The sequence below is a fragment of the Phasianus colchicus genome, chromosome 17 (genome assembly GCF_987193195.1).
Source record: "Phasianus colchicus chromosome 17, bPhaCol1.hap1.1, whole genome shotgun sequence".
NCBI lineage: Eukaryota > Metazoa > Chordata > Aves > Galliformes > Phasianidae > Phasianus > Phasianus colchicus.
In genome coordinates this window covers 10,245,641-10,273,545 of record NC_143452.1, presented here as the reverse complement: position 1 = coordinate 10,273,545, position 27,905 = coordinate 10,245,641, and the positions used below count along the sequence as shown (strand labels likewise).

Genomic DNA, 27,905 nt, shown 5'->3' with positions numbered 1-27,905 from the left:
AGCGACTCCATGGGCCGGGCCTGTCGGCCGCACCGTGCCCAGGCCCTGCTGCACACTGTTTGCTTAGCTGGAGGTATTTAATTGGAATTAAAGTGGCCCCTCTTGTTTTTGCGGACAGGGCTGTTGGAAAAGGAGCTGTAAGTCATAGAAAACATCTGTAGGAGGCTGCGAAGGGTCATTAGACGGCAGAATGCAAGGCGCCACTTTTAGTGCTCACAGCCGACGTGGGGAATAATAGCTCAATATGGCTTTTGTGGAGGGGCTGCCAAGCCAGCGAGCACTTTCTATTTATTCTGGCAGAGGGGACAGCTAGAGAGATGCAGGATCCTCCACATGCAGGCCCTGAGGCAGCCATGGATGACACTGCGTGCTGCAAGCTGCCCACAGCCTCCTCCTACCCCAGGGACTCAAACTTCCCTACTGGGCACAGCAGCTATGGCCCTCAACCTGGGTCTGTGGCAAGAGGCCAGGGAAGGGCAGAGCACTGCAGGAGGGGGAGGTCTCTTGGAAACAGTCAGACCAGACCAGGGACCCAGATCCCAGAGCAAGAATAAGGCTGCTGGAGGGGTCAGGACTCCCATCCGTGGCTTGTGCACCAGGTTCCAGCAGCCAAAAAATCACTGCCCCATTACCTCTCCTTCCTTTGAGATGGTTTAATATGAGAGAAAGCAAATGCACAATACAAAATTTAAAAACCGGCCTGTGGTTTGTCCCCTGCCTGCTTTGCACTCACGTAGGAGACAAAGCAAAGGAGAGTGTGGCTGCACGGCCCCAGGGGGCAGCAGGAGGGGTGGATATGTGGTGTACATCAATACCCCACCTGGGTGGCTGCTCCAACACACACAACACGATGCTCTGGCACAACTGTTTCGTCTGTCACTTGCGAAGGGTCTGGAAGGGCCTCAGCCCAGCGGCGCCAGGGTTGGTCCATGGGCAAGGTCACTTCTCTTTCTTGTCAGCTTCTATCGTCTCCTCTTTGGAGGCCCTCGGCACCTCCTTGGGGGTAGAGCTCTCCTCATAGCTGGGGACAGAGAGATGAGAGCAGAATGGTTATCAGGGTCAGCCCTTCTCTGGGGATGGGCATGTGTCAGTACCCAGCCCAGAGCCTGGCGCACCCAGAAGCCCAGCACTGTGTTTGGGTTTGTCTCAGTACAGTGACTGAGGTCGAGGTGGGCTCCTGCCACTGACCACAGGGAAATGAGTGCTGCCCCACTGCAACCACCCTCAGCCATAGGGGGGAGAGATGGGGGACACAGAGGGGCCAGGCCAGCTCTACAACTGGGCCCTAATGGAAGAAACCTGGGAGCACACCAGGGCAAACATTTCAGCCTCTATCCCTTTTCATGATTTCTACCTCGCAAAGGAGGGGCAGCCAGCCCACAGCAGTAAGGTGACAGCTGCTGCATGGGGAAAGGACAGAGCTGGAACAAGCCCCTACCTGGCCAGAGCGACAAAGAAAGGGCACCGCGTGCAATTGCTACATGGCACTGGGGCTTTGCTGCCGGCGTCGGCGGGGACAGGGCTGTTTCTGCTGCATGGAATCAGCAAGGCTGGCTGGCGAGCCGGACACGGTGGGGAAGTGGGTAAGTCTTGGTGTGTGCGGCAAGATTTCAGCAGAGGACTCATAGCTGCAGGAGACAGGAAGCAGGAAAGGAAAGGGGGAAAGACAGGACAGAAAGGAGAGGGGGGGAAAGAGAAAGAAAAAGCAGAAGAGTTTCTGAGTGAGACAGCTGCAAACCTAGCACCCTGTGCAGGCAGCACAGGATCCCCTCCATCTGCTAGTACCTCCAAGCTGGCCCAGGGCCATGCTGTGAGGGCTGAGACTCAGGGAAGAAGCGGCTCCCGCTGGCATGCATGAAACCGGACAGCTGGAACCTGTGGGGGTACAAGCCTGGGTGCTGTGCTGGCAACGAGAGCAGTACAGGGGCTGTCTGGGCAGCAGACCCCGTGCTTTGTGTGGGGCTGGAGGACAGAGAAGCCTTCCCACACCTGACATCTAAAGACTGCAGAGCAGATGGGAGTGGGAGGCTCAGAAAGCTGAAAGCTGTGCCAGCCAGCTCTGCTCCACTAGGACCCCTTCCCCAGGGCTGCAGCACAGAGCCACCTACTCTGCCTACCCTGCAGCACAGCCTGCACAGAGCCTTACTGCCTTATCCCAGGCACTTCGTGCATGGCCCAGGGATTGACTCAGAGGAGCTGGTGCAGCACAGAGGTGCAGGGAAGCCACACCTGGGTGGGGGGGGGAATGGGGGGGGGACTCCTGCAGCAGGGGCCCCTGGCCTACAGGTAGGAGCCTTGCCACATCCTGCTTTCTCTGACAGCAACTGGAGTGACTTCAGGAGGGAGCAGGCAGCTTTGCTGCTGGTGCATCCCATGCTCAGTGCTCTACGTGTCCTTATTCCTCCATAGGCAGCTGCCAGGTTCCCCGAGCGTCATGCTGACCCAGGGGCCAACCCTGCAGCTCGTCTCTCCCATGTGTTTCCTGGCACAAAGAGGAGGTGCTGCTGCGAGCAGCTGAGTCACCACACACGGGGAGAGCGGCTGCAGGATCCCAGGTGCACAGGAAGGACGATCCCAGGACACTCAGTGCCTGCAGCAGCGTCAGAAGTAAACATCAAAGCAGGGGCAGGTGCTGCAGGGCTGTGGAGCCAGCCCAGCTGACAGCCCGGTGGGAACACACATACCTGTGTCTCCCAGGGGAGGGGAAGGAGGCCGGGGGCAGCCCTGTTCCCCACTGTGCAGCTGCTACAGCCCAGGTCCCACTCAGGCACTGTTTTCCCTCTGAGCAGGATGGGGGCTTGCACTGATCTCCCCAAGCACAGGAACCCCAGCACCCCTGGTGGGATGCTCCCTTCCCTTCTCTGCTTCAGGTGTCCTCAGGCAAGCAGCTGTGCTGAGGCCACCACAGAGCCTCAGGCACACAACAGCCGAGCACAGTGGATAAACAGCTCTCTGGCAGCCTGGGGTGGGATGTGCTCTGCCTGGAGCAAGGGGACAGCATTCAGGAGACCAAAGCCCGCCTGTCTGCAGTCAGTGGGAAATGGCTGGGTAAAACTATTCAAGAGAAGGACTGCAGCAAAGCAAAGACCCCTTTTTCTAGATCCCTTTCTCCATTTCTGCAGACCCAGGGCTGCAAAGTGTCTCCTTTATCCAAGCAGAGAGGCTGGGATGTGCTTGAACCAGCCCTGGCTGCTCTCGCAGCTGAATCCAATTCCATTCTCCCCCACCCACAGGCCCTGGGACACAATGACCAAGTATCTCTGCACCAGGTGTGCGGTCCCACCCTCCCCTGCCTGCCAGCACATGGGAAGAGCTTGTCACCAGAGCGTAAAGCAATACCAGATGCTGCCTGCCTGTTGGTACGGCACCAAGGCTCCCACACGACTATGAGGAGGTGGCTGGAGCCAGGGCCAGCATGTAGAAACACAGACCCACTCCCTCCGCCTACACACATGCACTCACACACACCCAGAGCATGCCCAGGTGAACCCGTCCCTCCAGCTGTGCCCAGGCCTGGGAACATCTGCACGCTTCATGTGCTCCAATGCCACAGGCAAAACAGCTCTGTCCCCAGCTGAGGCTCACCTGAACATTTCGGTTACTTCTCCTTTTGCCAAGGCCACAAGAAGCGGGAATCCAATGCACGCAGGGACCAGGTACAGAAGAGCAGGCTGCCAGGAAGGAAAACAATTGTGAAACCAAACCACAAATTAACCCAATCCTCAGTAGGAGGGCAGGGAATGCTGGCCTTCCCCCTCTGCACCTGTGGCATCTGTCACAGATTGGTTAAAGCTCCAGAAAGCTGCTTCAAGAGCAGCTAATTTTTTCTTCTAATATGGCCCCCACGCAGACTAGCAAAAGCACCCGCAGCATGCATGCTCCTAGAATTCCTCCTGCTCTGCAGTTCAAGGCAGCTCAGCTGCAAAAAGCCCCCAAAGCACTAACCCAGATGAGAGACGCTGCCTGCTCCAGCAGGGCTCAGTTCCAGAGCTCTGAGCAGGGGAAAAGCAAAGCCAAGAGAAGGAATGCATCCACTTTTTCCTGGCATGCTGTGGGACACTTGTGGCCAGGCTGGCGTGTCAGTCTGCATGCATCTGTGGGAAGCAGCAAAGCAGAGCTTACCTGGGCATGCTTGAAGATGTGCATGATGAATATGGTCAGGCCCAGCCCAAAGATGTAGGCCACAAAGCTGGTGTAGAAATACGTGTGCGTGTTCTTCTTTAAGCTGTAGGGAAGGGAACAGAGCAAAACTTGTCATGGGTTGGGGCTCTGGGGTGCCAGTGGCTGAAAATGAGCCAGCCCAGCTATGCAGGGCATCTCCTGCCATGCTTTGTCCCTGCTCATGGGCCACCAAAGACATTGCCACCAGCACAGCCCCCACTCCCATGAATGCAGTGCAGGCCTGGATGGGTTAATGGCAGTGCACGGTGGTGGGAAAGGGAAGGAGATGCACGACCCTGCTGCTGGATAGCTGCAGAGCACAGGGGTCAAGGCTGGGACACAGGAGGGGTCCCACAGCTGCTTTTCCCTGGCAGCCTGCTCCAGCACATGGTGTTTTATCATGGGCAGGCTGCAGGAGCTGGGATTCCCAACAGGTGCAAGCAGGATGTGGGTGGGAACACCTGGAAACGCTGGCACAGACTGGGAGGGTCTATGCAACAACAACAGGAATGAGGCCACACCATGGCAGTGGCATGAAGCTGCCCGTTCCCAGCTGCTCCTGAGCTGGAGACTTTCGGTGTGGGGTAACTGCTGAAAGCTACACCCTGGTGGCAGGTGCAGCTCCCTGCGTAGGAAGGAGCTGTGTTCCCCAGCATCTGCCCAGAGGCAGTGAGCACTGCCAGGCCTTGACTGGCACCCGTGTGAGCAGCGTGTCCCAGCTGCCAGCATCTCAGCTCTTTCCCACGCTGTCTCTGCTTCTCCTCTCTCTGCACAGCTCTTGCACTTTGGTGCGTGAGCCAGCGAGGCCCAACAATGCTGCTGGCCTGGCCCCCTCCCAAGGTTTGCCCTTCTGCCCTACGAACAGCAACGCTCACCCCAGTATTCAGGACTTACCCACACCCCAGTCCTGTTCATCTCTGTTTTTCCAAGAGCTTCCTCCTGCACCTCCCTCTTCCAGCTGCTCTTCCACATCCCCACCCCAAGCCCCAGATGAGAGCACAACTGTGCTCCCAGCTTGTCCTTTTCCTCTACAATAAATAGCTCACGAGACTGCAAGATTCAACCTGTCAGGTCCCTTCCCGACCACCCACTCACCTGATGTCAAAGCGCAGCAGCAAGGCGATGAAGATCCCTGCAGGGAGAAGGGGAGAAGATGGAGCCAGACGAAAGGCTAAGCAACCCCATTGCCCCCATGCGGCCATCCCTGGGCTCACAGTGCCCTCTCGTGGCACGAGGCACAGGGACAGCACTGCACAGTGCCTGGCCGTGGTGGGACACCCACGGGGCTCTGGCACACATGCAGCACCCAGCCCTAGTGGAAGGCTGTGGGGCTCTGGCAGGACAGAAGGCAAAGCAAAGTGAGGTGGGGAAGCTGCCTGCTCAGCTCCCCATGGCTAATTCAGATGCAATCCCGGTCCTGTCCTCCCTCTTGTGTCCTTACCTGGAATGACAATGTCTCCCAGCCCCAGCATGGCAAAGTTGTCAGCCTCCAGGCCCTTCTCCAGCAGGTCCTGAGGGAAAACCACTACGAGCAGATAAAGGCAGTGAAGGAGAGAATGGGCTGAGCAGACTCAGCATTGCTGAGCCTGGCAAAAAGTGACAAAGGAACAAAGGTAGGACCTCCAGCCCTGCCCCAGGCCTCTGCAGCTCCCCCCCTGCTCCAACCCTGGGCACTGGAGTGGGAAACTGAAGAATTCAGGACCTGCCCCACTTGCAGGTTTCATCGACAACTCCCAGGACCAAAGCCACTGCCCACCCTGCAATCCCTCAATTCACCCCTCCAGTGTTGTTAGGCTTGAGGTAACTGCCACCCTGGTGGTGCTGGTGAACCCAGCCAGCTGAAGGCTCTGCAGTCCCTCCCCAACACCTGGCTCATGCAAGGGGCTGCTGGCATCTGTCTTTTAGCAGCCCCTTCCTGCCTACATCTTGTCTTCCAAACCAAGTGCCTGGAGCAGAGCATGAAGCTGCTGCTCCTGCACACAGGGAACAGCTACTCACGTTTTATTGGGGCCTCAAACGATTTGGCAACTGTCACCATCACGTTGGTACCAAAAACCTAAGGGAAAGCAGAGGAGTCCGAGGTGACCATGGCTGCATGGGGGACATGATCAGTGTCATGAAGCTACAGGCATTTTTTCTACCAGCAGCACTGAGACGATACAGACAGGGTATCCCAGCTCCTGGGGAGAGGGCACACAGAGGGAACCCACTGGGCCTGCAGCACTGACCAGTCTGCATTCAGCCCCAGCGAGCCACTGTGATACAACATGTGAAAGGGTGCAGGGTGTTACCTGTGAGCAGGAGCCATCGGCTGAGGGTCCCAACCAACAGCAGGCTGCTGCCTGCTTCAACAGGGACCAGAGCACTCGCCAGATGAGCAACATTTTGCCCTGAGGTCATTTATTAGTATTGCACTGTCAGCTTTAAATGTTGGCATCTTTTGGAGAATGGACTGTAAGCACACAGGTCAACCACCCTTACTTCTATTCCTTTCCAGCTCCCAGCCTCCAGTCTTGGCTACACCAGCAGTAAGCAAATAAAGCACATGCTGGCTAATGGTAGAGCTAGTGATTAATGAAAAGTCTTAGAGCAAGCACTCCTTTAAGGTGCAGTATGCTCTGCACTGTGCCAGGAAGTGACAGGACTCTACACTGAGACCAGGAAAAAGCATTATACGCAAGTTCTCCTCAGGATTATGCAGGGACACTATCATTGGTTGACTGAGCAATTCCTTTTCCTTCTTGAAACCCTCCTTGGATCTCACTGCAATTAAATCCACGCCAAGATCCAAGTGCCTGTTCCCTGCAGAAGGGCACAGCAAAGGGTTCTCTACTTTAGAGAGACTGATCAGCTGGGGACGCTGACCTTGATGGGCAGCAGCAGGAAGTGAAGAACGTGGAGCATGGTGTTTTCCAAAACACCCTGAGGATGCTCTTACTCCAAGCAGGGCACAAGGCATTGGTAAGGCTAACTGCTCCCAGTCCACAGCACTGGAGGAAGCAGCACGCAGACCAAGAAGCTGCACAGTGACACCTCTGACACATGCAGCACTGGCCAAGTACAAAATAAGACACAGTAGCCAGGCTTAAATAGCGAGGGATTACTCAGGCAGCTGTAGCACTGCTGGACAGACCTCAAGGTATGCAAGTTTTAAGACTTCTGGAAACAGAGTAGTTCAGAAAGTGGAAGCAGACAGGAAAAACTGAGGAATACAGACATTACACAGGACTCGTGAAAAAGGGATTCAGAACCACTGCAGAAAGATAAGGAAAACCTCAGAATAAAGACATTGGAGTGCTGTACTGGCTGAGGGAAAATGCCTGGAAGCATTCCAGTATTTAGTTCTCTGTGCAAGAGAACAGAAGGATGCTAACGAAGCTGCCAGATGACAGAGCTGAGGAACTAATACAAGCAGGATCAGCATTATCCCAGAGCAGTCTCATCTTCCAGCCAGGCACAGGGCAGACCTTAGTTATAAATACAGGTCCCCAGGATAGGATGTGCTGAACAAACACATGGGCAGCCTACAACAGCCAAACTCCCAGATGAGATCCCTGCCCACCCTGGAATCTCCAAGCCAAATATTTTTTAAGATACATTACTGATCCACATTCTGTCATCATTTGATTCTGTCATCATCCCCACCACACCCTTTTGGGCTGAGGAGACGGAAATCCTGAGTAAAAGTACGTGTCCAGCCAGCATGCTGCCTCTGAAGAGGCACAAGGCCACGCACATGCCTTCTGCCAATGGCTGCAACTCGCATCTGCCCCAGGGAACGCTCCCGTTTACCCAGAAGACGTCGTAGATGAATAGGCCCCCAAGCAAGATGCAGCCAGTGCTGACGTTGTTCAAGTGCAGCAGCTCCACTCCATTGAGGGAAAACGCCAGCCCGAAGAGATTGTTGGCAATCCAGTGCTGAAAACAACAGGAAGAGGAGATCTGGGTTCCATGGCACGTGCAGAGCCGTGGTCTTGCATCCCAAAACCCAGTTTTAGCCCAGTTCCCCCCAAGGACACTTGATGCTCACTCACCTTCCTCAGCAGGTACCAGACCCCAACAACACTGCTCAGGGCCAGGCATACGAGATCCTTGGTGTCAAACTCGTAATTCACTATTTCTGCAATAAAACAGAGAAGTCACACTTGAGGCAGTCCTGGCAGCTCTCCTTCCTGTGCAGAGTAGAGAGAGCCAAGTTCACAGCAGGGCACCAACACAGACCATAATCCCAAAAGAGGGGACTCTCTCTGCACACGGCCACACCCACAGTCACCACATCCAACCTGCACGTGAGCACGCAGCCCACACTGGCAAGACCAAACCTTCTTGTCAGACTCTGCCACATGGACAGCATCTGTGATGCTTCTGTCACTAAGGAAATTGGATTCAGACACTCTCCTATGGCAGATCTGCTCATTCCTTCTGCACCCAGTTAACTCCTGCTGCAGTCAGTCGAAGTATTCCTTTACCAGTAAAGCTACTGGACAGACACCTACCAAATCACAGCCTACCAGTGCAGAGACTTGAGTCAGATCAGTGGAGACAGCACTGCAGTCAGTACTACATTACCCAATGAGCTTAAAATTTAGTCCGTTTAACATCAGCTCCCCTCTGTAAAACTGTTTCAGGGGCTTCCCTACCAGCCAGAGGTAATCAACAGGGAGAGTGCCAGCCAGTGTAAGATGATGCATATGTCCGTGCAGAGCTCGTAGGGCTTACAGTAGGACACACAAGGCACAGCAAGGAGCAAGAGGCAAGTCTCTGAGGTTGTTCTGAAGGGCTGCATGTTGAAACAAACAGGCAAGAAACAGAAACAGACTGGCAAGCTAGCGTACCTTCCTTGCTCTCCCCGGAGCCCTGGGTGAAGAGGAGCTGGTACTGTTTGTTGGGGAAATTTGCAGGGAAGAATCTGTTCATCATGGGGCTGAAACGAGAGTTGGAGAAAAGGACAGTTCTAGAGAAATCCCACACGGGGCCCTGCCTTCACCTCTGCATGACAGCATTAAGTGTCAGCCTCCCAGCAGAACAAGGAAGTCCCAAGTTTTGCCACGTCAGGGCCTAGCGTAATCCCCAGCTTGTCACAAGCACGGGAGCTCATCCTACCCAGAGGTCTGATTTGCCTGCATGTGGCTGTCCCTAGAAACACTCTAAGGAAACAGACACAAAGCATCACGTGCAGGAAGCGAGAACTCATCCTTGGTGTGCACACACTGGGGACAAACAGTCCCCACGCACTGTACAGGTCTGCTCACCCAGAACTGACTATGCCACTAGAAGACAGCTCTGCTACTGAGCTGAGAGCAAAAATGAAGCCTGAGCAGAACAGCAGAACTGCTCTAGGGAAAGCATCTGGCCCCCAATGTCCCACAGCTCAGGAAACAGATTTTAGTTTGTCTGTTACTCAAACAGCACGAGGTTTCAGCACTTTGCACCAAACACTATTGCAAGACACCAAGAATGGTGCCACAAGATCCAGCTGTCAGTTTCAACTGTTCCAGAAAAGAGAACAGGGGTGTTGAGGAGCTCTGCCCCCCACAGAGCAGTGAGGACAGTGCCAGGCCAGAGCAGCTCCTTGGGGTGTGATGTTGGTGGGACCCACACCTCCAAGAGCTCAAGGCAGGTGGGACTCCTGAGCCTTTGGAATGACCTGGCTCCCCTAGGAAGGGCTCACAGCACACTCAGGACCTGTCTCCCCAGAAAGCTGTCCAGATTCACCAGGATAAAACAGGCAGCAAGCCAGGACTTGGCTCTGCCACAAAGCACCACTGCTCCAGAACATCCAAATCAGCCCAATACCCTGCAGCCTTGTGACTGCACCCTACCTGATGGTGTGGGACAGGGCGAGGATCCCCAGCACAAAGAAATACATAGAAAGCAGAAGATTGATGTACTCTTGAGAGAATATCTGCAAGACAAAACCACAGAGAGGTTACAACTGCATTCTGCCAGCGTGAAGCACAAGAAAGTGCTTAATGTGGTAACTGGCAGCTGCTCCGTTCGTGCCCCAGGGAAACAGGAAGAAGAGTTGAAATAACCCAAATTCTTGCATTGCTAATATAAAATAAGTTGGAAAGAGCAAAACAAGCGCAACAGGCCTGTGAGTTGTTACACACCTATGAGCCACTCAGTTAAAAAAATAACTCCTGTGCTGCAGAAAAGAGGGCAGAGCCTCCCTACTGCATCCCCATGGGGCAGCTGGAGCAGAGAGTGAGGCAGCGTGCCACTCCCAGGGCAGCACTGCCTTCCCTGCCCCACTTTAGCAGGGTATTATTAGATCTCCTGCCCTCCAACACACACAATGCCTTTCCTCAGGATCACATCCCTAATTCAGAACGTGCTAAAGCCTACGTGCTCTCACAGGAGGAAGAATGCTGGAGCACCAGAGCTTAGAGCAGGATGCAAATATAAAACGGAAAAACCACACACAGTGGTTTCCACGGTGTCAAGCTACACGTTCAGTGTGTCCTTTTCCTGGTGCCCAAAGAGGATCCTTGCAAAGGCCAAAAGGACCTGTGGATCTGAGGGCTGCTTTATTATCCCCCATCAGCAGAGGGTTGGCTGATACCCTGCTTTACTGCCACTGGCCTAAAGGAGGAGCTGATCTGAGCAGGGAACCAGAGGTGCTTGAAGTCAAGGCACCTTTTCCATATGGCCTAAAGCATCTACTGCTGGGACTGCTTCTCTGTGACTCAAGAACTCATTAACTCAGCTTGTTGGATCTGCACATCTAAGAGGCTTCATCTGGACACACATGGGCTTGCTCATCTTCACCAGCAATTCGCCAGGGTCACAGCTGAGACATCTTCAGAAGCACAGCAAGGAGCACAACAGACAGCAGCATCTGCAATTCAGAAGTTCCTGGCCCCCTCCAGTTTTGGTTTGTGTACCTCCAGATCACCCAAGGAGGCAGAAAGAGCCCAGGGGTGAACTCAACTCTCAGCTGCTCTGAATTACCCAAAGGCTATGCAGCCTGGGGAGAACTCTTGAGAACAGGCACAGCACAGAGAAGGTAGACAGCATGTTCATGGCACATCAACACTGTTTGCTCACTTACTTTAAAGAAGAGGTAGAGGCCCAGAAGGGTACAACTGGCAACAATGGGAAAGCGAGCAGCATCTCGGCTGGTAATGGTCTCCGGCATCTCTGAGGAGTTCTGGGGAAGGAAGGAGAGGACAGAAGTGGATTAATTGGTGGCCCGTGCTCTGGCTTTGTACCTAAGCAGACAGTCAGGGGCTCTCAGGGCTCCATGGCAGCACTGCCTCTGGCTCCCAGTCATCTGCAGGGTTGCGACTGGGTCACAGGCAGAGCCCAAGATGGAAAAAAGCAGACCTGTCTGCATTTGTCCTTCCAAGGACTGTCAACATTCACTGCATTTTTCCTCCTGAGAAGGGACAAACCCTGCCTCCCACACTGAAATTTTTCCTTTTTTGCTTAGAGCAACGCTGTGTACCTCGCTGCTCGTGCCTGGCCGTTCCCACAGCTTCCCCATCTGTGCACACCATATGTCGCTCACCCTCTGAATGCCGTTTCTCTCCAATCACCTTCTCATTGCTCACCTCACTTCTGGGCCACTCCTTGTGCTCAGAAGGCCCAGATTCCTGGGCTTCAGTTTCCCAAACTGCTCTGCACCAACAACACAGCCAAACCCCCTCTGAGCCACTTCCCAAAACAGACCCCCAGCACCGGGCAGGACGATTGCCTCCCCAGCTCTTTTCCCACCACAGGAGGCACAGTGGCTGTGCTCTCGGTGCTGAGGGCTGGAACCTCGGGCAGCAAACTCCCCCGTCCGTTGCTTCCCACAGCACACACTGGCAGGAGCCGCCGAGCAAAGCGACTGCAAAAAAACAGCAGTGCAGCCGAGGCACGGCTGCTGCCCAAGGAAACACCGCTTCCCGCGGCGTGCAAGAGGACAAACCCCCACAGAACCACAGCCACTGCCTGCTGCAGACCTCCCGCAGGCGGCTCCACCGCCCGGAGCGTAAGAACAGCTGTAAGAACAGCTGACACCGTTACACCGAGGCACGGCGGCAGAAACGGGGGGTCAAAACAACAGTTGGGAGCAGCCCGCGCGCACCCCCAGCTGCCGGGCTCTGAGCACAGGGCTGGGACGCGAACCCCGGGCCCACCGGAGCCGGGCAGCGCGGCGGGGTTTTTCCAAACGAGGCGGGGCGGGAACAGCCGAGCGCCAAGGAGCTCCGAGGCCCCATCAAACCGGAGCGGGGCGGGAGGCCGCGCGGGGGCCGCGCTGCCGGGAGGCCCGGGGATACCTTGCTCTTGGCGCAGCTGACGGAGCGCAGAGCCCCGAAGAAGATGGGCAACAGCGCCATGAGGACGAGGCTGCCGTAAGCCAAGGCGACGCCCTCGGGAGTGGCGGGAGGCCGGGCGCTGGCGGCGGGCACGGCCTGAGGCCCGGCGCTGCCGTTCTGCGCCTCCGCCATGGCGCCTGCTCCCGCCGCGCGCCAGGGACACGTCCCCCTACCGACCGGAAGTGCGTCACACGGCGCCGCGTCAGCGCCCGGCAACAGGGGGCGCGTTGCTAGGAGACCGAGCGCTGCCCCCCCCCCACCCCCCCACCGCCCGGGCCTCGGCCTGAGCCCGACCCCCGCCTTCCACCGTCCGGCCCGGCTCCCAGCCTGGATCTCCCCCTTGTGGCTAGGAAGTCGAATGCTGTCCTGGGCTCCATCAGAAGATGGGTGGCCAGCAGGGAGGGGGAGGTGGTTGTTCCCCTCTGCTCTGCTCTTGTGAGGCCCCGTCTGGAGTGCTGCGTCCAAGTCTGGAGCCCCCAGTACAAAAAAGGCAGGAGAAGGTCCAGAGGAGCCACCAAGATGAGCAGGGGACTGGAGCACCTCCCCTGTGAGGACAGGCTGAGGGAGCTGGGCTTGTTCAGCATGGAGAAAAGAAGGCTGCGGGGTGACCTCATTGCAGCCTTCAGTACCTAAAGGGAGCCTACAAACAGGAGGGGAATCAACTCTTTGAAAGGGTAGATAACTGCAGGACGAGGGGAAATGGTTTTAAGTTGAAGGAGGGGAGATTGAGGTTGGATGTCAGGGGGAAGTTCTTTACAGAGAGAGTGGTGAGGTGCTGGAACAGCTGCCCAGAGAGGCTGTGGATGCCCCGTCCCTGGAGGTGTTCAAGGCCAGGTTGGATGGGCAGCCTGGTCTAGCATTAAATAAGGAGGCTGGTGGCCCTGCATGTGGCAGGGGGGTTGGAGATTCATCATCCTTGAGGTCCTTTCCAACCCTGGCCATTCTGTGATTCTGTGAAAGCCAATCCCCCCCTTCTCCTCAGTGCAGTGGAAGGACATCACACTGTGTCCCCCAGCAGCTGTCCCCAGGGCAGCATGGCGGGGGCTGCGGTGCAGGCAGAGGGTTTGCCTCCTGCTTGGGGAGGAGCACTGCGGGCCGAAGGGATGGAGAGGAAGGGGAAGTGGTTTTGTGCTACGGGGTCTGGGGGATCCCAGCGCCCTCCTGCAGGAGGAGCAGATCGCTCTGAGGTTGGCAGGATGGAAGATTTCGATCCGATCCCTTCCAACTCGGGATCCCTTGTGGATCCCTTCCAACTCGGGATACCCAATGGCTGCCGATCCCCTGGCACGAGGTTGGTCCCGCTGACGGATTGCAGTGCTGGGACACTGCGCTGTGTCAGCTCGGACATGTTTACCCCACTGCGAGGATCTGTGCTGACATTCTGCCTGAGAGGGGAACACGGCGGCGGCTGCCTAAGTATGGACAGCATTTTTTGAAGGGAGACAGAGGATGGGATGCAGGACAGAGCTGAGCCCTTACCATGTGTGAGCCAGGTCTGGGAGTCCCAAGCTTCTCCTCCAGCCCGGGGCTGGTTGTGTGCTCTGCCCTGATGCACTGTCCCCTGCACACTCTCAACCCACCTGTAGCTGTGCTCAGCAAAAATCTTTCTTACAGAAATGCCTCATCAGTGAAAGCAAACTTCTTGTGCTGCTGGACAAGGGCCAGAGCTCGGATGGAAAACTGGCCAAAATGTATGTTTTCCTTGTGAATATTCCCTCCCTCTGAGCTGCTGGCAGCCTGGCCATGTCACCAAGCCACCTTCTCCTCCTCAGTGCCATCATGTCCTCCTCTCCATGGCTGGGATGTCCCACAGTCCCTGGTGCTGCCCACACCCATCACCACAGCCCTGGCTTGGCAGCTGCTTGATCTGAGGCACAGGCCTGCTAAATATGGGGCTTTCTGCATCCTTTCCATCTAGCAGCAAAGCGCAGAAAGCAAAGAGTCGTGATTCAGCAGGGGTCAGCAGGAGCTGCCCCTGCCTTTCAGCAGGAGGAGATCCTCTGCTGCCAGCAGGGAAATCTCTTCTGTCCTGTTGTGGAAAAGAAGGATTCACTCAGTGTAAACCAGCACTGCACATTGTTATGGGGTGAAATCAGCCTCCTGAACCTGTGGTGTATCCCAGCCTTCCTGATGCCAATGTGGTCCCACCACGTCCCCTCCCCAGGGTCTGGTTTGGGGTTCACGGGTGGCAGTGAGGGCTCCAGCACCTCCGCTGGCTCTGGGGACTGGCCCAGAGCTGAACCATGGGTGGGGAGCAGAGCACAGCAGGGACAAAAGGCATGTGTTACATTCTTTTTTCTTTTTTTTCCCCCCAATATTTTTCCCTTCCTTAAAATAAATAACGAAATAAATAAATCTATTTCAGGACCTGAGGTGATTCATAGTTTCGTATTCTATGCAGAGGGTGGATGAAAAGCCCTCACGGGAGTGTCGATGTGCCTTTCTCTGGGGCTGGCCTCCTGCCTGGACACTGTCCTTATGGTGTCACCAGTCCTCCCACAAAGAAAAGGGACAGGCAGTGAGGTTGGCAGCATGCAGCATCTCATCCTACGGCATGGCACAGCGAGGACAGCCAGAGCCCAGGTGACCATAGGCCAGCCTAAAATGATGTGTCCGGGTGCCCACTCACCCCCAAATCACTGCCCACATGCACTGGTGTTTCTCCGAGTCCTGTTTCTCGCAGACCTGTGCCCTGTGAACAGGCTGCCAAACCTTCTGCATGTTCCTTTTTGCAGGAAAACCTCTGCTTGTGCTCTCAGGGCAGGCTGCAAGCGTAGGGAGAGCCCAGAATGAAGGCCACAGGGTTGCAATCCACTTCTGTCCTTCTAGCACGTGCTGTTAGACCAGCACCCAAAATAGCAGCAGAAATGCTAACACTCTTGCGTATTCTGCTGCTGAGTCTTTTATCAAAAAAACCTTCAAAAGACCTTTACAGCCCTTCTCCAAAGCGGCCCGGTGGGTGTGAGGTTCCACTGAGGATCCCCAGCTCCCCACTGGGTGCCCTTACTCTGGCACTGGGCCGGGCTCTCAGAGCTATAGTGGGGTTCATCCAAGGGACTGCTCCCCAGCCAGTGGCCGTGGGTCTTTCCTGCAGCTCTGGCTGGGAAGGCGGAGGGACTTCCCAGTGGGGCCTGAGGGCAGGACCTGCTGTGTGGTGCAGGGAAGTGGCCGCCCTCCTCCCCTGCGCTTTTCTTGGCTGCTCCCCATGAGAAGATGCGCTGCAGAGCAGTGAACCAGCCTTAACTTGGCCCACTCCAAGTGGGGACAGTGGCTGTGCAGGGATGGATGGTGCTGGGATATGGCAATCCCAAGAGCACTTCTTAGTGCTGCCAAGCCCCGGCTCTACCTGGCCCAGGTGAGTCCCCAGCTGGGGGCCACAGTCAGCTCCTGTCCCCCAACAGCACCTCCTCCTTCTGTCCTTCCCTTTCCCAGCGCCTTGCTGCAGCCCCCCCGGCCTCTCCTCCCACCCTCCACCACGGCCGCATTTTTCTGGGTTTGAGCTCATTCTTTCCACTCCCCTCGCTGCTGGCTGCCAACTTTCCATCCCGCTGTCTCTCCCCCCCACCCCCCCCGCCTCCCGCCGCAGGGAAGCATTGGCCACAGCTGCAGGACAGACTTGCAGCATCACATCCAGCAGCATCAGGAACTGGGGCACGGAGCAGCACCCGGAGCCAAAGCAGCAACAAGGAAAGAGCAGCAATTCTGCAAACACCGACAGGTTCGGGAGTGCTGAGTGATGCAGAAGAGCCCAGCTTTCAACAGAGATGGGAAAACATCCCCTTGGGCCCTTCTTGGCTGCACGATGCTGGCTGCTGGTGGCTCCCCATGCTTGGGATGCAGAGCAAATGGAAACTCCCGACCTTGCAGGGCAGGAGGGCACCGTGGAGCCTCCCTGGCACGGGGCCCAGGCCTGCCGAGCAGGCTCCCCTGCCACATCCCAGCCACTCGCCAGCAGTGCAGCCTAAAAACAACAGACAGAGCCCACGCAGCCCCAGTGTCACCTTCCTGTTTGCTTGGGGTCACTTGCTGCTTGCTGCAGCCCGGCACGTCCTTTCCTGTTGCCGCTGCCCCTTCCCAGGGCACCCAGGGACTGGCTCCTGACCCAGGCCGTGTCTCCCAAGGGGGTCCCAAATGCTGCACGGAGGCTTTAAATCTGCACCATAGCAACTGGAGTTGGTGCCGAGCCCTTCTCTTAGGACTTTCTGGGAAGAAAGAGGTGCAGAGGGCTTCTGCCATTGCAGGGGATGATGCTGTGACTGCTGAGTAAGGAAGTGATGCTTCAGCCAAGGGTGGCTAAAGAAACATGGCTAGAGGCTAAGGCTGCTCCTGCTCTGGGGTGTTCAGGCTGATGAAGCTGAAGCTCATGCAATCTGGCTGCAGCAGAACCTCTGCACCAGCCAAGGGACCTGGCAGAGACCAACATGTCCCAGACGTGGTTTATTCTGCAGATCGAGGGATCTCCCCATTGAACTGGTACAGAGACAGCAGAAAAACCTCAGGCAACACAGGTTCCAGGGAGACGTGGCATGAAGCTCTGGCATGGAGGGGCTGGGGGTGCCAGATGATGTTGCCAGAGCTCCCCCAGCCCCTTTCCCTGCCAGGCTCCTGTCCTCGAGGTGGGCACTCGCTGCTCCCTGCTGCTCTGTGAAGGATGGGAGCCACAAGCAGCACCAGCCTCACTGCTGGCAGCCCTGCAGGGCCGCAGCCTCACCTCCAGCCCCTCAGGAGCTGGGCAGCCACCCTGATACCCACCCCACACATGCAGCTGAGGGGACCCAGCCCCATTCATCCCCCCTTCCAGAGGAGAAGCAGCTAGACCTGGAGTACCCTGGGTGTCCCTCAGCAGCTCCACGTCCTCAGCATCGCACCAGTCCCATTTGTGCTTAGCTGGCACCACGCTGCTGCTGGCCATGCTGATGGCAGAAGGCAGTCCCCAGCCTCCAAGTCCAGTAGGATGGGCTTGTGGCGGCTCTCAGAGCACGGACAGGTCATGGCATGACTTGGAGCGGGCTTTGAGGGCTACCTTGCTGCTGTTCCTGGCCACCAGCCTGTCAAGGAAGCGCCGGGCCCTCTTGGTGAGGCTCTCCTTGCGCCGGTGGCTGGATGCAGGCTCTTTGCCCTCACGGCGCAGGCGCAGCTGCCGCACCACCCCCTCAAAGAGCTCATCCACGTTGTGCTGCAGGGCTGCCGACGTCTCGATGAACTTGCAGTCAAAAACCACGGCACAGGCACGGCCCTCTGCAAGGAGGGGGGGGGGGGATACAGGAAGGAGGTATGGCCCTGCTGGCACCCTCTGTACCGAGGGATGTAGCAGGAGCCAAAGTGTGGGACTTGGGGACAGACATGGACATGCTCACCTTCGATGGAGACCTCGCGGCAGCGCACCAGGTCGGATTTGTTCCCCACTAGGATAATGGGGATGTCCTCAGCCTGCCGCGCGCGGCGCAGATGGATACGCAGCTCCGAGGCGCTCTCAAAGCTGCTGCGGTCCGTGATGGAGTAGACGATGACGTAGGCATTGCCCACCTGCAGGCACTGGCTGCGGCGCCAGCTCTCCTCACCCTGCCAGCACATGGGAAATGTCACATCAGTGCACTGCAAGGGCTGGTGGCATCCCCAGGTGCTCCTGGGTTTGACCTGGCACAGTGCTGGGGATCTGCCAGCGTGCCCCAGCAGCACCCGCACTGTAGGCAGCACATGCATGGCTCCATCAGTAAAACACAGCTCCTGGTTCTGGGGTACATTTCATTTCCCTCCTCTATTAGCAACAAATTAGGGCTCAGCTCGGGGACAGAACCACTCCCAAAGCTGCTTTCAGCCACACAATGCCAGCATGGTGGGCACAGCATTGTGAGCCACACAATGCTTCCATCTGGGCAAAGTGGGATTAAGCAACTGTGGAAATAAAGGGCTGTTCTCAGGGCAATGCAGTGCTGCAGCACCTCTGGACAGCATGGGCATTTGCACAAAATGCAGCCCCAGCCCATAGTGTTGCTGTGCCTGGGTGCCAGCTCCGTCCTTGTTCCCAGGGACCCATCGTGACACTCATGGAACCCCAGCACAGCCATGGGGAAAGGCAGCACAGGGAAAGGGAGGCAGCGATGCTGCACTGGGATTTCTGGCAGAAAGAAGCCTTCACTGCATGGGGCAGAGGGAGTGCCCCATGCCAAGCTCTTGGGGCCACAGCTCTGCTGAGAGCACGTGCCCTGGCTGCCAGCACTGCCTCACGTGGATTTGCTCCTTTTAGACCCACTCCCAAACCATTAGCTCACATTATGCTCTCTCCTGCAGCCCCTTTGTCCCCCTTTGCAAGGGACATCTACATGGGGTGAGGGACACCCACACAGTTCCTGCCATGCAAGGCTACTCCTACATTGACAGGTCCTTGCTGTGGGAGCCCCATCAGAGAGGCTGAGGACATGCACCTCTCAGCCTTCAGCACAGCAAGCAAAGAATGTTGGAGAGGCTGCCCCAGGCCAGAGGTCTGACCTCGGCATTCATCATTCCTCAGCACCCCCAGCCCTGCCAGCAGCTGGGGCTCATGCAGCACCCAGCCCGGGTTCACAGCCCCATGTACCCTCCGTTCTGGCTCCCAGGTGTCCAACACCAGCAGCGTGGTCTCCTCGCCATCCACCAACAGTGTGCGTTCGTAGGCAGCTTCTGCAAGACACCAGGATTGCTCGGTTGGTGCAGCCGAGACCCACCGGTGGTCCCCTCACCCCAACATGCTCCTTTCTGCATTGCTTATGACTCTGTCCAAGCACGGGGTGCGTGCTGCACCTGAACACACCCCACTACCTCCTCCCGGCCCCGCAGGGGGTGACACTGCTGCAGAAAGCCCCTGCCCCTCACCAGCACCCACCTCCGTGCTGCTCCAGCAGGTCCCGCTCCTGGATGCCAGCGAAGGCATTGGCCAGGCTGGTCTTGCCCACGCCGGGGTCTCCCAGCAGCACCACGCGGTGCTCCCAGCAGCTGGAGGAGGCCGAAGACTCGGAGGACCAACTGCCCCGCGGCGCTGCGGCTCTGGCACCCGGTTCGGACGAGGACTGCCCGAGCTGGGGGTGGCCGAGCTCAGCCCGCGGCGCGGCACCCGGTACCCGCGGCAGAGGGGTGCTGGCCCTCCTCCGCAGCGGGCTCTTGTTCCCGGGCTGCGTGTTCAGGGTCATCTGGGGCTCGGCTGACGGCGGGGCTCGGAGAGGCGGCCCCGATGGGACGCGGTTCCCTGCAGCCCCCCGGTCGTGCAGCCCCGAGGCCAGCAGCACGGCCCCACCGGTCCCTTTCCGAGCGGCTGAAACTTCCCCCGGGCCGGGCTGATGTCCGCCGCCCAGCCCCGGAGCTGCGAGGCTTTAAAGCCCGGGAGGTGGAGCCCCCCGCCGCTGCCCGTCCCTCCCGCGCCGCTGCCCGATCCCCCCCGCCCGCCCGCAGCGGCCCCCGCCGCCCGGCTCCGCGCACCCCCGGGGCTCCGTCCGGTCCCCGAGGCTCCCGCGGGGCTCCCGGTGTCCCCAGTACCGGGGCTCGGCGAGATTTCACCCCCACCCCTCCGGGCTCTCCCGCCCCCGGGAGCCCGCTTCCGTCCCGTCCCGGGGTGCCGTCGCTGAAGCAGCGCTGGGGCGGCTCGGGGGTCTTCAGCCGCGCTCCAGTCCGTGTGGGTCGGACCCCCGCGCCCCCCTCCCGGCCCCGCCCGGCTCCACGGCGCGCCGGGACACAGCGCGGCTCCGCCGCTTCGCCAAGTAAGGAGCGAGCCGTGCCGAGCCGTCCGAGCCGTGCCGTGCCGGTGCTGCCCGGAGGAGCGGCGGGGCTGGGATCTGCGGGGCTGCGATGCCCCTGTTTGGCAGCGCCGGCTTCAGAGCCGGTAACGGACAGCGCGGGGCAGAGGAGAGTTTTGAATAGGGCTGTTTTTATTTGAACCTGCGTGCGTGCTCTGTCCCACAAAGATTCCGGTCTGGGACGGCAGCCCGGTCCGCAGTGGGATGTGCTCACCTCGGGGCGTCGGGGCCGGCACTGGGACACCCCTGGGGCACCGCAACGGAGAGTCCCGGTTTGCCTTTGGCTGCAGCCCCTCTGGTGCAGCCGCGGATGTGAGGTCAGGTGGCACAGAGGGCCGATATCAAGGGGCTTCTTACATCGTGCTTCTTACAACACAGCACGGCTGTATCACGAAGACCCTCCTGCCGCTTATAACTGAGTCCTCACAGAGGCTGAGTGGGGCCGGGAGGAAGGAGTGCTGCTGGGGAAGGGAGGGCTGTGTTGGTCGGCATCTCATCTGAGCGCTGCGGGCACCAGGGGAGCGGATTCTCCTCCGTGGGGATGTGGAGGACCACCTCGGTGTCTGGTGTGCACCTGAGCAGAGAGAGGAGGTGCGAGGAACAAAGGAAAGAGCAGGAAAGGCGGCTGTGCTGAGGGAGCAGTGGACAAAAGCCCTATAAAAGCAGAGGTGGGGTTCTGGGGCACAGCCCTCGCTCAGCATGAAGCAGAGCGCAGCACAACTGCCCAGCAAACCTTATCCAGGCTGAGGGACTCCGAGGGAGAAGAACAAAATCAGCTGCCCCTCTGTCAATCCCAAAAGACAAACAAAAGCAGAGAAAGCACATCAGAGCAGCCGGTTACATCTGCTTTCTCACACAGAAAGGACAAACACAGCAAGCTGGGCTTGCTCAGAGGTGTGCTCATCTGTGCATCAGGCCAGGACAAACTGTGCCAAGAGTGCCTCCAGTGCAGGACTCCAAGCTGCTAGCAAAACCCACCTGGGTTTTCTTGAAGGATGGGGTTTTTTAAAGAGGGAAGACTGAAATGCAGACATGAGTGGGGGCTTACAGCTCCTCAGGGCTTCACGGGAGCTGCCAGCAGCATGCAGGAAACCCAAGGAGAGCCAGCATTGCTGGGTGCCTTTGCACTTCCAGGCTAAGCGCAGCTTATGCCCGACTTTACTCTTTCAAGAAGCAAAGCCTGGAACCAAAGGGTTAATTGGAAACACGGACGGCTGGTGGAGTCGTGTGAAAAGTTGCAGGGAGGTCAGTGGGAATCAGCAGAGATGGCGGAGAGGCTCTGGCACGGAGTGCTGCCTGTCAGGGCGGGTAAGCACCGAATGCCTGACTTGTGATATTACACAAACTTTCCACTTGGGCCTTCCTGCTATTTTTAACTTTTCTCCCAGCCACCCTCAGTAACCCCAGCCCCACCAGCTGCCGAGCCTAACAAAATTCCTTTTTTTTTTTTTTAATCATTCTTTTATCGGAAAAAAAAAAAAAATGGAAGTTGTCCATTAGCAATAGCACATCCATCATGCAGCCACTCGCCTCTCCCACAGCCTCCTGACACGTTCCAGGCTTTCCTCCTGCTTCACATCACCCCTCTGCAGCCATACCTGGCTTACTGTTAGAACCCAACACAGGAGGTCCAGCCCCACTGGAGAGGAAAGCCTCCCTTAACAGGCATCTCTGTGCTGAGAGCAGTGTGTATAGCTGCTGCAAATAAACATAGGCATGCACGAAGTGTTGCACACAGCTGCAGGTTTCAGGCTATGTCACAGTCGAGACTTAAACATATTTGACCAATTTTTGGTCAAGTTTATAACCCTGATCAGCTGACAGCATAGAAAGCTGAGGCACTCAGCTGCTCTAAATCATCTGTGCTCTGGGCAGGACCCACTGCAGGACAAGGTGCAGCATCAGGCCTCCAGCTTCTGTTTGCTGGGATGGGCTCCTACCATGGCTATGGTGGAAAATAACTTGTCACAGCAGGCTGCTGGTTTACCTCAGCCTACAGACTTGGCCAGCCTGTCCATCAGCCCTGGAGAGGATAGCCCCATGGTCCCGTGAGCCGTCTGGCAGAGCCTTCTCCCCATCAACAAACAGTAAGGATTCTCCTTGCCCTTCATAACTTTAATATCCAGCATAAACACTGTGCACACTGGTAGGAGGGAGTGGAGATTAACCACAGCCTCCGTTCTGCAAGTAATCAGCTACCAATGAACGAGGGCAGGGAAAGAGCGCTGGGAAAGACAACAAAGTCTTGCTTTTTTGCTGCCAATGAATGCCTCAGACTTTTTTTTTTTTTTTTTTTTTTTAACATATTAGAGAAATGGCTGCCCATCTTTGTTCCCACAGACTGCTTGTGCCATTTCATACAACCAGCAAAGTGGCTTGAGATGGGTAAGTCCTGCCCTCCGCAGGAGCTTGGCCACCTCCTTTTAGTTTTGCTTCCCAAACACAGAGAGAAAAGAACAATAAAGTAAGAATTGATGGAGTTCACGAGGGCCTTGAAAAGCTTTGCTGCTTCTCCTGCCTGTTCCTGCAGTCAGTAATTATCACCACTTACAGGATGGACAAAAGGAAGCTTAGAAATGAGATGAGAAGCGACCAAAGCTGACAGCACACTGCTGTTATTTTGGCTGCTTCCTAGCTGCTGTTAGGCAAGCCATGAGACCTGGCAGCAATCTGTCCCAGCAGGACAACAGTAAGCTGTGAGTTTATATCCCAGACTGCACGTAGGTTTGACAGTGGGATCTGTGGCAGTTGCACTAAGGCTCAACACCAGACTCTTCCTACCCAAGGCCACAGAGAAAGGCATGTGCCTGCCCATCGACCAGCCTTACTTCTCTGGGAATTCACTGGCTTACTTTGGTCTGTGGAGAAAAACATCAGCAAAGATCATCTCTCTTGGGTCTCTTGCACTTTGGCGGAGTGTCTGGACGCTTCTTTTCAGCTCGCTGATCTCCTCTTCCAGGTCTTTAATAATCTGAATGAATTACATTTTTAAGAGTTCTTTATTTTACAATAGAAGCAGTAATTAAAGTTCTAGAGATTTTACAAACAGCAGAGCTAGAAAACATCCCTCATGCAAGTGAGTTCCTTACGAGGACATCCTGAGGGTGAGCAGTCCAGCAGGCATTGCAGGAAGTCTAACAGCCCCCTGGCTCCAGTGGAAGCAGAAAGCAACAGATTCCACCAGGGCACACAAAGCCCTCATAAAGAGCAAGGAGCTGAGGGTGGCTGGCTCTGCCTTACTGTGCTGGCTCTTCCCCAATTCACTCACCTCTTTTTGTCTTCTTATTTCATGTCGAAGAATGTGATTGTTGATGACCATCTGCTTCAGCCCATCCTGGTGCAGCAACACCTCCTGTGTGGGTGAAGAGAAGAAACTCACAGTAACTACAGCATGAGAGCCTGCCATGGTCAGATGCCAAAGCTGGCTGCATTTAGATGCATTATTCTTCAAGGAAATAATTCCTGCTTGAATAAGGTTTTGGTTCCAGGTCCACAAAGAGATCCCATTGGGATGACCATAGAACAAGAATTGATGTAGTCACGAGGGCCTTGAAAAGCTTTGCTGCTTCTCCTGCCTGTTCCTGCAGTCAATAATTATCACCACTTACAGGATGGACAAAAGGAAGCCTAGAAGTGAGATGAGAAGTGACCAAAGAAAGAACTCAAGAAATCTGGTTCAGCTTCCCAGGGAAAGCTTATTAATATTGCTTGGGTTACTTGTATCATCCATGCTTACAAATTCACCTGTAAAAGCAGACAGCAGTCCTGCATCAGAGCAAGCTGAAAAAGGACTCAGTGATTGGCATTTTCTCAGTGCTCTCAAGCAGCTAACCCAGAAATAGTGCTAAGCATACCATGCAAGCAGAAACTGTACAAAAGGAGCTCTTCCTGTTCTGAGGTAAGTTTCCTCAGCAGTGTCCCCTCCAAGCAGCTAGGCAGCTGCTTAAGTAATGTAATAAAGCAGGGTGAACGTTGGATCACATGGCAAACTCTCAGGAACAAGCCTGAGAATATTTCATCACATTAGAGTGGCTTGTCATGGACACTCCCAGCTGACAGACAGCTCCAGTTTGGAGCAGAGCAGCAATGCTTTGTTGTTCTTTGTGTGCCAGCTAATGTGCTATTGCTGATGGGCAACATCTAGAAACCCCTGACTGGTCTCACAGCACCCACAAACTGATCCCCTCTGCCAAGATATCACATGAATTCCACAAACCTCCGCAACTTTCTGTAATATCTCTTCTTGTTCTAGCTGTGATTTTTCTTCCAGTTCCTCCAGAATGGCCTTTCCCATTTTTTCTGTCTCATCTATCTCATCCTGAGAGTGGCAGGAGGCAGTGCACAGAAACAACAAGAGCATTAATTAAAACAAGCATTGCATTCCTTCCACCCCTGCCCTCTCCTGCCTCCTTAGTGATGCTGCAGGGGAGGAGAGGTCTCAGCACCTGCTGTTGCTTCTTCAGGTTTTGGATGTTGGACAGCAGGAGGACGATCTGCATAGCTTGGTTTAGATCTGTGAAGGTCCGAAGGATGCTGAGCTCATCCTGGAGAACCTGTACTTTTGATGTGACTTCATCCAGTTGCTGCTGTAGCTCTAATTGAAAGTCAAAGCAGAGAATGTCATTTCAGGGGTTCCAGAGGCTGTCCTGCATACACCTGAGCCAGATGACACACCGTGTGGGAAGTAATCTGGATTAGAGAGATTGCATACTATGTGAGCACAGGGAGTGAATGGCCACTCCAAATCAGAGCACCTTGACCAGATCCTGCCCCAGTGGAATGGTGCAAACAGCTGCCAAGGAGGTGACTCTCCCCACCCCCTTATACACAGGCTGATGGGTGCCACAGAGCTCTGCCCCTCCTGACAGGAACATTACCCCCACACAGCAACTGGAAGATTCATTTTCAGGAAGTGAACCGTTTGACATTCATAACATCAGTGCAGTGTCTTAGGCCCTACCAAGATGGAAAGCAAATGTAACATGCTTACATAAACCATATTTCATAGTAATGAGAGCAACTCACTTCCCAGATTCTTTTCCATTGTTTTTTCCATTTCCTGAAGCTCTGCCCTTGCCATATCCAGCTGGTTCTGACTGATGGTCTGTGTCATTGCCTCGATCATCTGCACAGAGAAATCCGGACACTGATCATTCCCCAGAACTATGCAATGTCCCCATGCAGCATCCCTATTGTTCCTCTCATGCTATTGCTTGTTCTAGCAGCACAGATGAATCTGCCACTGTGGTTAGTGCCAGCTTGTGCACAGGACCTGCACTGGGGATTGTCCTGGGGCTTCCAGGAATCACCTTTTCCCACAGAAGGATGTATTTGGGCTGTTAGAGGGCTGACTACTTTTGCTTGGGACAGTAACCCATCGGGAAGCTCTTGTGGCTTTAAAACACAGGCACAAAACAGGAGCATCTCACAGAATCTTTGGGCATCAGAGAGCTCCCCCTAGCTCTGGGGATGCTCCAGTCAGTGGAACTAACCATGCAGAGCCTGGCCATTCTTTAGTACTAACAGAAGCAGTGGCACATTTCATGTTCTGCTGAACTAGGGCTGTTGGCCAACTCTAAAACCTCACCTGATACACTTCATACTGATGTAGCAAGTCTCTGGCTTGCTTGGCAGTGCTATCATCAGTGTGCTGGATGTCCTTCATCAGCCAGCAGTTGGTCTTTGCCAGGTGGTCACTGCACTGCTTCAGCTCCTCTATGGCTTTTGTCTTCAGCTTGGTCAGGTGCTATAGGAGGTTGTGGATTAATGGAGGCAGATTCCATCAGTGCCAAGTTTGCTCACTATCACCTGTCACCCCTAGGACACTCCTATCCCATGTAAGGCCCTGACCAGCTGGGCACCATGCAGCAAGCCTCAGCCTCATTGCCAAGGCACTGACTTCTGCCACCCAGCCCAGTCCTGCTTCCACATTGCTTATTACCTGCTGTGTGATGATCAATAACCACCTTTTACCTACTAAAAGACTGTGGCTGTGCCCTCCACCTCAACCTTCTCTTTGCTAGACTAAGAAATTCTGGCACCATCAGTCTTTTCTAACAGGTCACATTTCCTAAGCCTCATCCCTTCCACTGCTATAGCCTGGGCTCTCTGGGTTTATCTTCAGTTTTCCTTAACAAACATCAAGGTTAGATTACAGCAGCATCAAGAAGAGCAGCGTGATTACCTCCAGTGTATTAATAAATAAATACGTGCCATTTTGCCACAGTGAGTCAGACTGCTAGAATTTCCTCCATAAAAGCAACCTGGGTAACTGTATGGATTGGCTCCCCACATTCCAGCCCCAGATATTTGTTACATGTACCACGGTCATTTTCATCTCTTCCAACATTCCAGCTAACTCAGCCTCCTTGAGCACCGCTTTCTTCTCAGTAAATGCTCTGTACTTCTCTTGAGATGATGCCTTCAACACCACGGGGGTTGTTTTCCTCGACACAAACACAGCTGCTGAAACAACCAAAAAGCCCTGTGTGTGTTTACACATCTCACACCCATCTCACGCCCACCCCCTCCTGTTATGTGTGGCTGAGGGAAATAAGATCGGCTGAAAGGCTGATTTCAAACCTTCTGCAGCCCCAGAGAAGCAGCTCACACTCTCAGCCCAGCAGCAAAGCCCACAGAGCCCGTCCTGCTCTTTTCCAGTCCCCCCTCTTCATCCTCAGCCACTTTTCGTGCCTTTTGACGAATGTCTCCCAGCAGAAAGCACAGAGCGAATGCAAACTTGGCCCCGGGGGGTGGCAGTGGCAGAAAGGCAGCGGATAAAGGGAAATCTCTCCCAACCTGACTTGTTCTTCTGCCCTTTCTTCTTGCCTCCGTCGGCGATCGGTGGCAAAGCCAACTCGTGGGCTGGAAGTTTCCTCTCTGCTGTTGCCTTCTGCCACGTGCTGCCAACCTAAACTCAACATACCACCACACACAACGGATTAGGAGTCAGAAAGTCCTCCTCGGCCCGGCCTGCCCTTCTGGCTGCCCTCACCCCGCGGTCCCCTCAGCTCCCTTCACCACCACCAGCACCCATCTGACAGCGACCGGTTGCAGCCACGGCGCTCCAAACCCCGCAGACCCCTCGGGAACACAGCACTTACTCTTCCCTTCAGCTCCAGCACAGCGCTCGGGCCCTTCGCATCCATCCCCGCAGCCCCACGTGTCCCACACCCGTCCAGTTGCGGACCGCGGACCCGGCGCCGTGCCGCCTCCGGCCGGCCGAGCCGCGCTCGTTCCTCTGTCGCCACGGCAACCGGCGGCGGGCAGCCAATGGGAGCGCGCCCCGCGGCATCAGCCAATGGGAGCCGCCCCCGCCGGGCAGCCCGCGGTCTCCGGGGCAACAGCGCGGCTGCGCTCCGCCATTGGCGCTGAGCGGGGCGGGCGGATGCGGGGGAACGGCGCGGATCCGTGACGGGACGGGAGTGAGGGATGCGGGGCTGCGGCCGTGAGGGAGAAATAAATTACAGAGCAGAGTCCCGGGGACGCGAATGTGGTCCGTACGCGTAGCGTTACGGATTGTGCTCGCGGTTTGGTGACCCCCGGTGTTGTGAATTCAGCCCCGCGGGGACGGACCGGTCCGAGTGATGGAGGAATGCGAGCACGGCTGCGGAACGACGCCAGGGGTCGTGGGGTTGGAGAGATCGGGGCGGGAGGGAGCGCTGCAGTGCTC

At 56.0% G+C, this 27,905-nt stretch overlaps 3 protein-coding genes across 7 annotated transcripts; all 3 read right to left on the bottom strand.

The window, feature by feature from the left end:
• Nucleotides 1–635: 635 nt before the first annotated feature.
• Nucleotides 636–12,661, bottom strand: HM13 (histocompatibility minor 13). 3 transcript variants are annotated; one of them, XM_031588911.2, is made up of 14 exons: nucleotides 12,429–12,661; nucleotides 11,216–11,314; nucleotides 9,984–10,066; nucleotides 8,997–9,085; nucleotides 8,196–8,281; nucleotides 7,954–8,079; nucleotides 6,160–6,217; nucleotides 5,603–5,686; nucleotides 5,257–5,293; nucleotides 4,123–4,225; nucleotides 3,586–3,671; nucleotides 1,786–1,875; nucleotides 1,439–1,628; nucleotides 636–1,021 (listed from the first exon to the last, which is right to left on the bottom strand). In XM_031588911.2, exons 1-13 carry the CDS (start codon nucleotides 12,597–12,599, stop codon nucleotides 1,478–1,480), a joined length of 1,263 nt encoding a protein of 420 aa, XP_031444771.1. In that variant the 5' UTR covers nucleotides 12,600–12,661; the 3' UTR covers nucleotides 636–1,021; nucleotides 1,439–1,477. The 3 variants fall into 3 exon arrangements, with proteins under 3 accessions (XP_031444771.1, XP_031444779.1, XP_031444785.1); XM_031588919.2 differs by lacking the exon at nucleotides 1,786–1,875 and having other exon boundaries at nucleotides 12,429–12,659; XM_031588925.2 differs by lacking the exons at nucleotides 1,439–1,628; nucleotides 1,786–1,875 and having other exon boundaries at nucleotides 12,429–12,657.
• Nucleotides 12,662–16,865: 4,204 nt separating this feature from the next.
• Nucleotides 16,866–19,827, bottom strand: REM1 (RRAD and GEM like GTPase 1). Its single transcript, XM_031591270.2, has 4 exons — nucleotides 19,330–19,827; nucleotides 19,045–19,127; nucleotides 17,825–18,029; nucleotides 16,866–17,705 (listed from the first exon to the last, which is right to left on the bottom strand). Exons 1-4 carry the CDS (start codon nucleotides 19,631–19,633, stop codon nucleotides 17,440–17,442), a joined length of 858 nt encoding a protein of 285 aa, XP_031447130.2. The 5' UTR covers nucleotides 19,634–19,827; the 3' UTR covers nucleotides 16,866–17,439.
• Nucleotides 19,828–20,334: 507 nt separating this feature from the next.
• On the bottom strand, nucleotides 20,335–27,493 carry C17H20orf96 (chromosome 17 C20orf96 homolog). Of its 3 annotated transcripts, none has more exons than XM_031588938.2 (10): nucleotides 27,337–27,493; nucleotides 27,032–27,143; nucleotides 26,556–26,698; nucleotides 25,821–25,979; nucleotides 25,259–25,358; nucleotides 24,679–24,827; nucleotides 24,450–24,551; nucleotides 23,502–23,585; nucleotides 23,086–23,204; nucleotides 20,335–20,807 (listed from the first exon to the last, which is right to left on the bottom strand). In XM_031588938.2, exons 1-10 carry the CDS (start codon nucleotides 27,379–27,381, stop codon nucleotides 20,657–20,659), a joined length of 1,164 nt encoding a protein of 387 aa, XP_031444798.2. In that variant the 5' UTR covers nucleotides 27,382–27,493; the 3' UTR covers nucleotides 20,335–20,656. The 3 variants fall into 3 exon arrangements, with proteins under 3 accessions (XP_031444798.2, XP_031444806.2, XP_031444814.2); XM_031588946.2 differs by having other exon boundaries at nucleotides 20,336–20,807; nucleotides 26,556–26,695; XM_031588954.2 differs by lacking the exon at nucleotides 20,335–20,807 and adding an exon at nucleotides 20,834–21,931.
• Between the last annotated feature and the right edge of the window lie 412 nt (nucleotides 27,494–27,905).

Coding starts and splice junctions, on each gene's coding strand:
- HM13 (XM_031588911.2), bottom strand. CDS start 12,599: ATGGCGGAGGCGCAGAACGGCAGCGCCGGGCCTCAGGCCGTGCCCGCC. Junction 6,218..7,953: donor TCATCTACGACGTCTTCTGG/GTAAACGGGAGC, acceptor GCTTTCCCTTAG/GTTTTTGGTACCAACGTGAT. Junction 1,629..1,785: donor GGCCCTGGGCCAGCTTGGAG/GTACTAGCAGAT, acceptor TGTCTCCTGCAG/CTATGAGTCCTCTGCTGAAA.
- REM1 (XM_031591270.2), bottom strand. CDS start 19,633: ATGACCCTGAACACGCAGCCCGGGAACAAGAGCCCGCTGCGGAGGAGG. Junction 18,030..19,044: donor CCTGGGAGCCAGAACGGAGG/GTACATGGGGCT, acceptor ATGTGCTGGCAG/GGTGAGGAGAGCTGGCGCCG. Junction 17,706..17,824: donor CCGCGAGGTCTCCATCGAAG/GTGAGCATGTCC, acceptor CCCTCCTTGCAG/AGGGCCGTGCCTGTGCCGTG.
- C17H20orf96 (XM_031588938.2), bottom strand. CDS start 27,381: ATGGATGCGAAGGGCCCGAGCGCTGTGCTGGAGCTGAAGGGAAGA. Junction 27,144..27,336: donor TGCTGGAGCTGAAGGGAAGA/GTAAGTGCTGTG, acceptor TGTTGAGTTTAG/GTTGGCAGCACGTGGCAGAA. Junction 23,586..24,449: donor TATTACAGAAAGTTGCGGAG/GTTTGTGGAATT, acceptor TCACCCACACAG/GAGGTGTTGCTGCACCAGGA.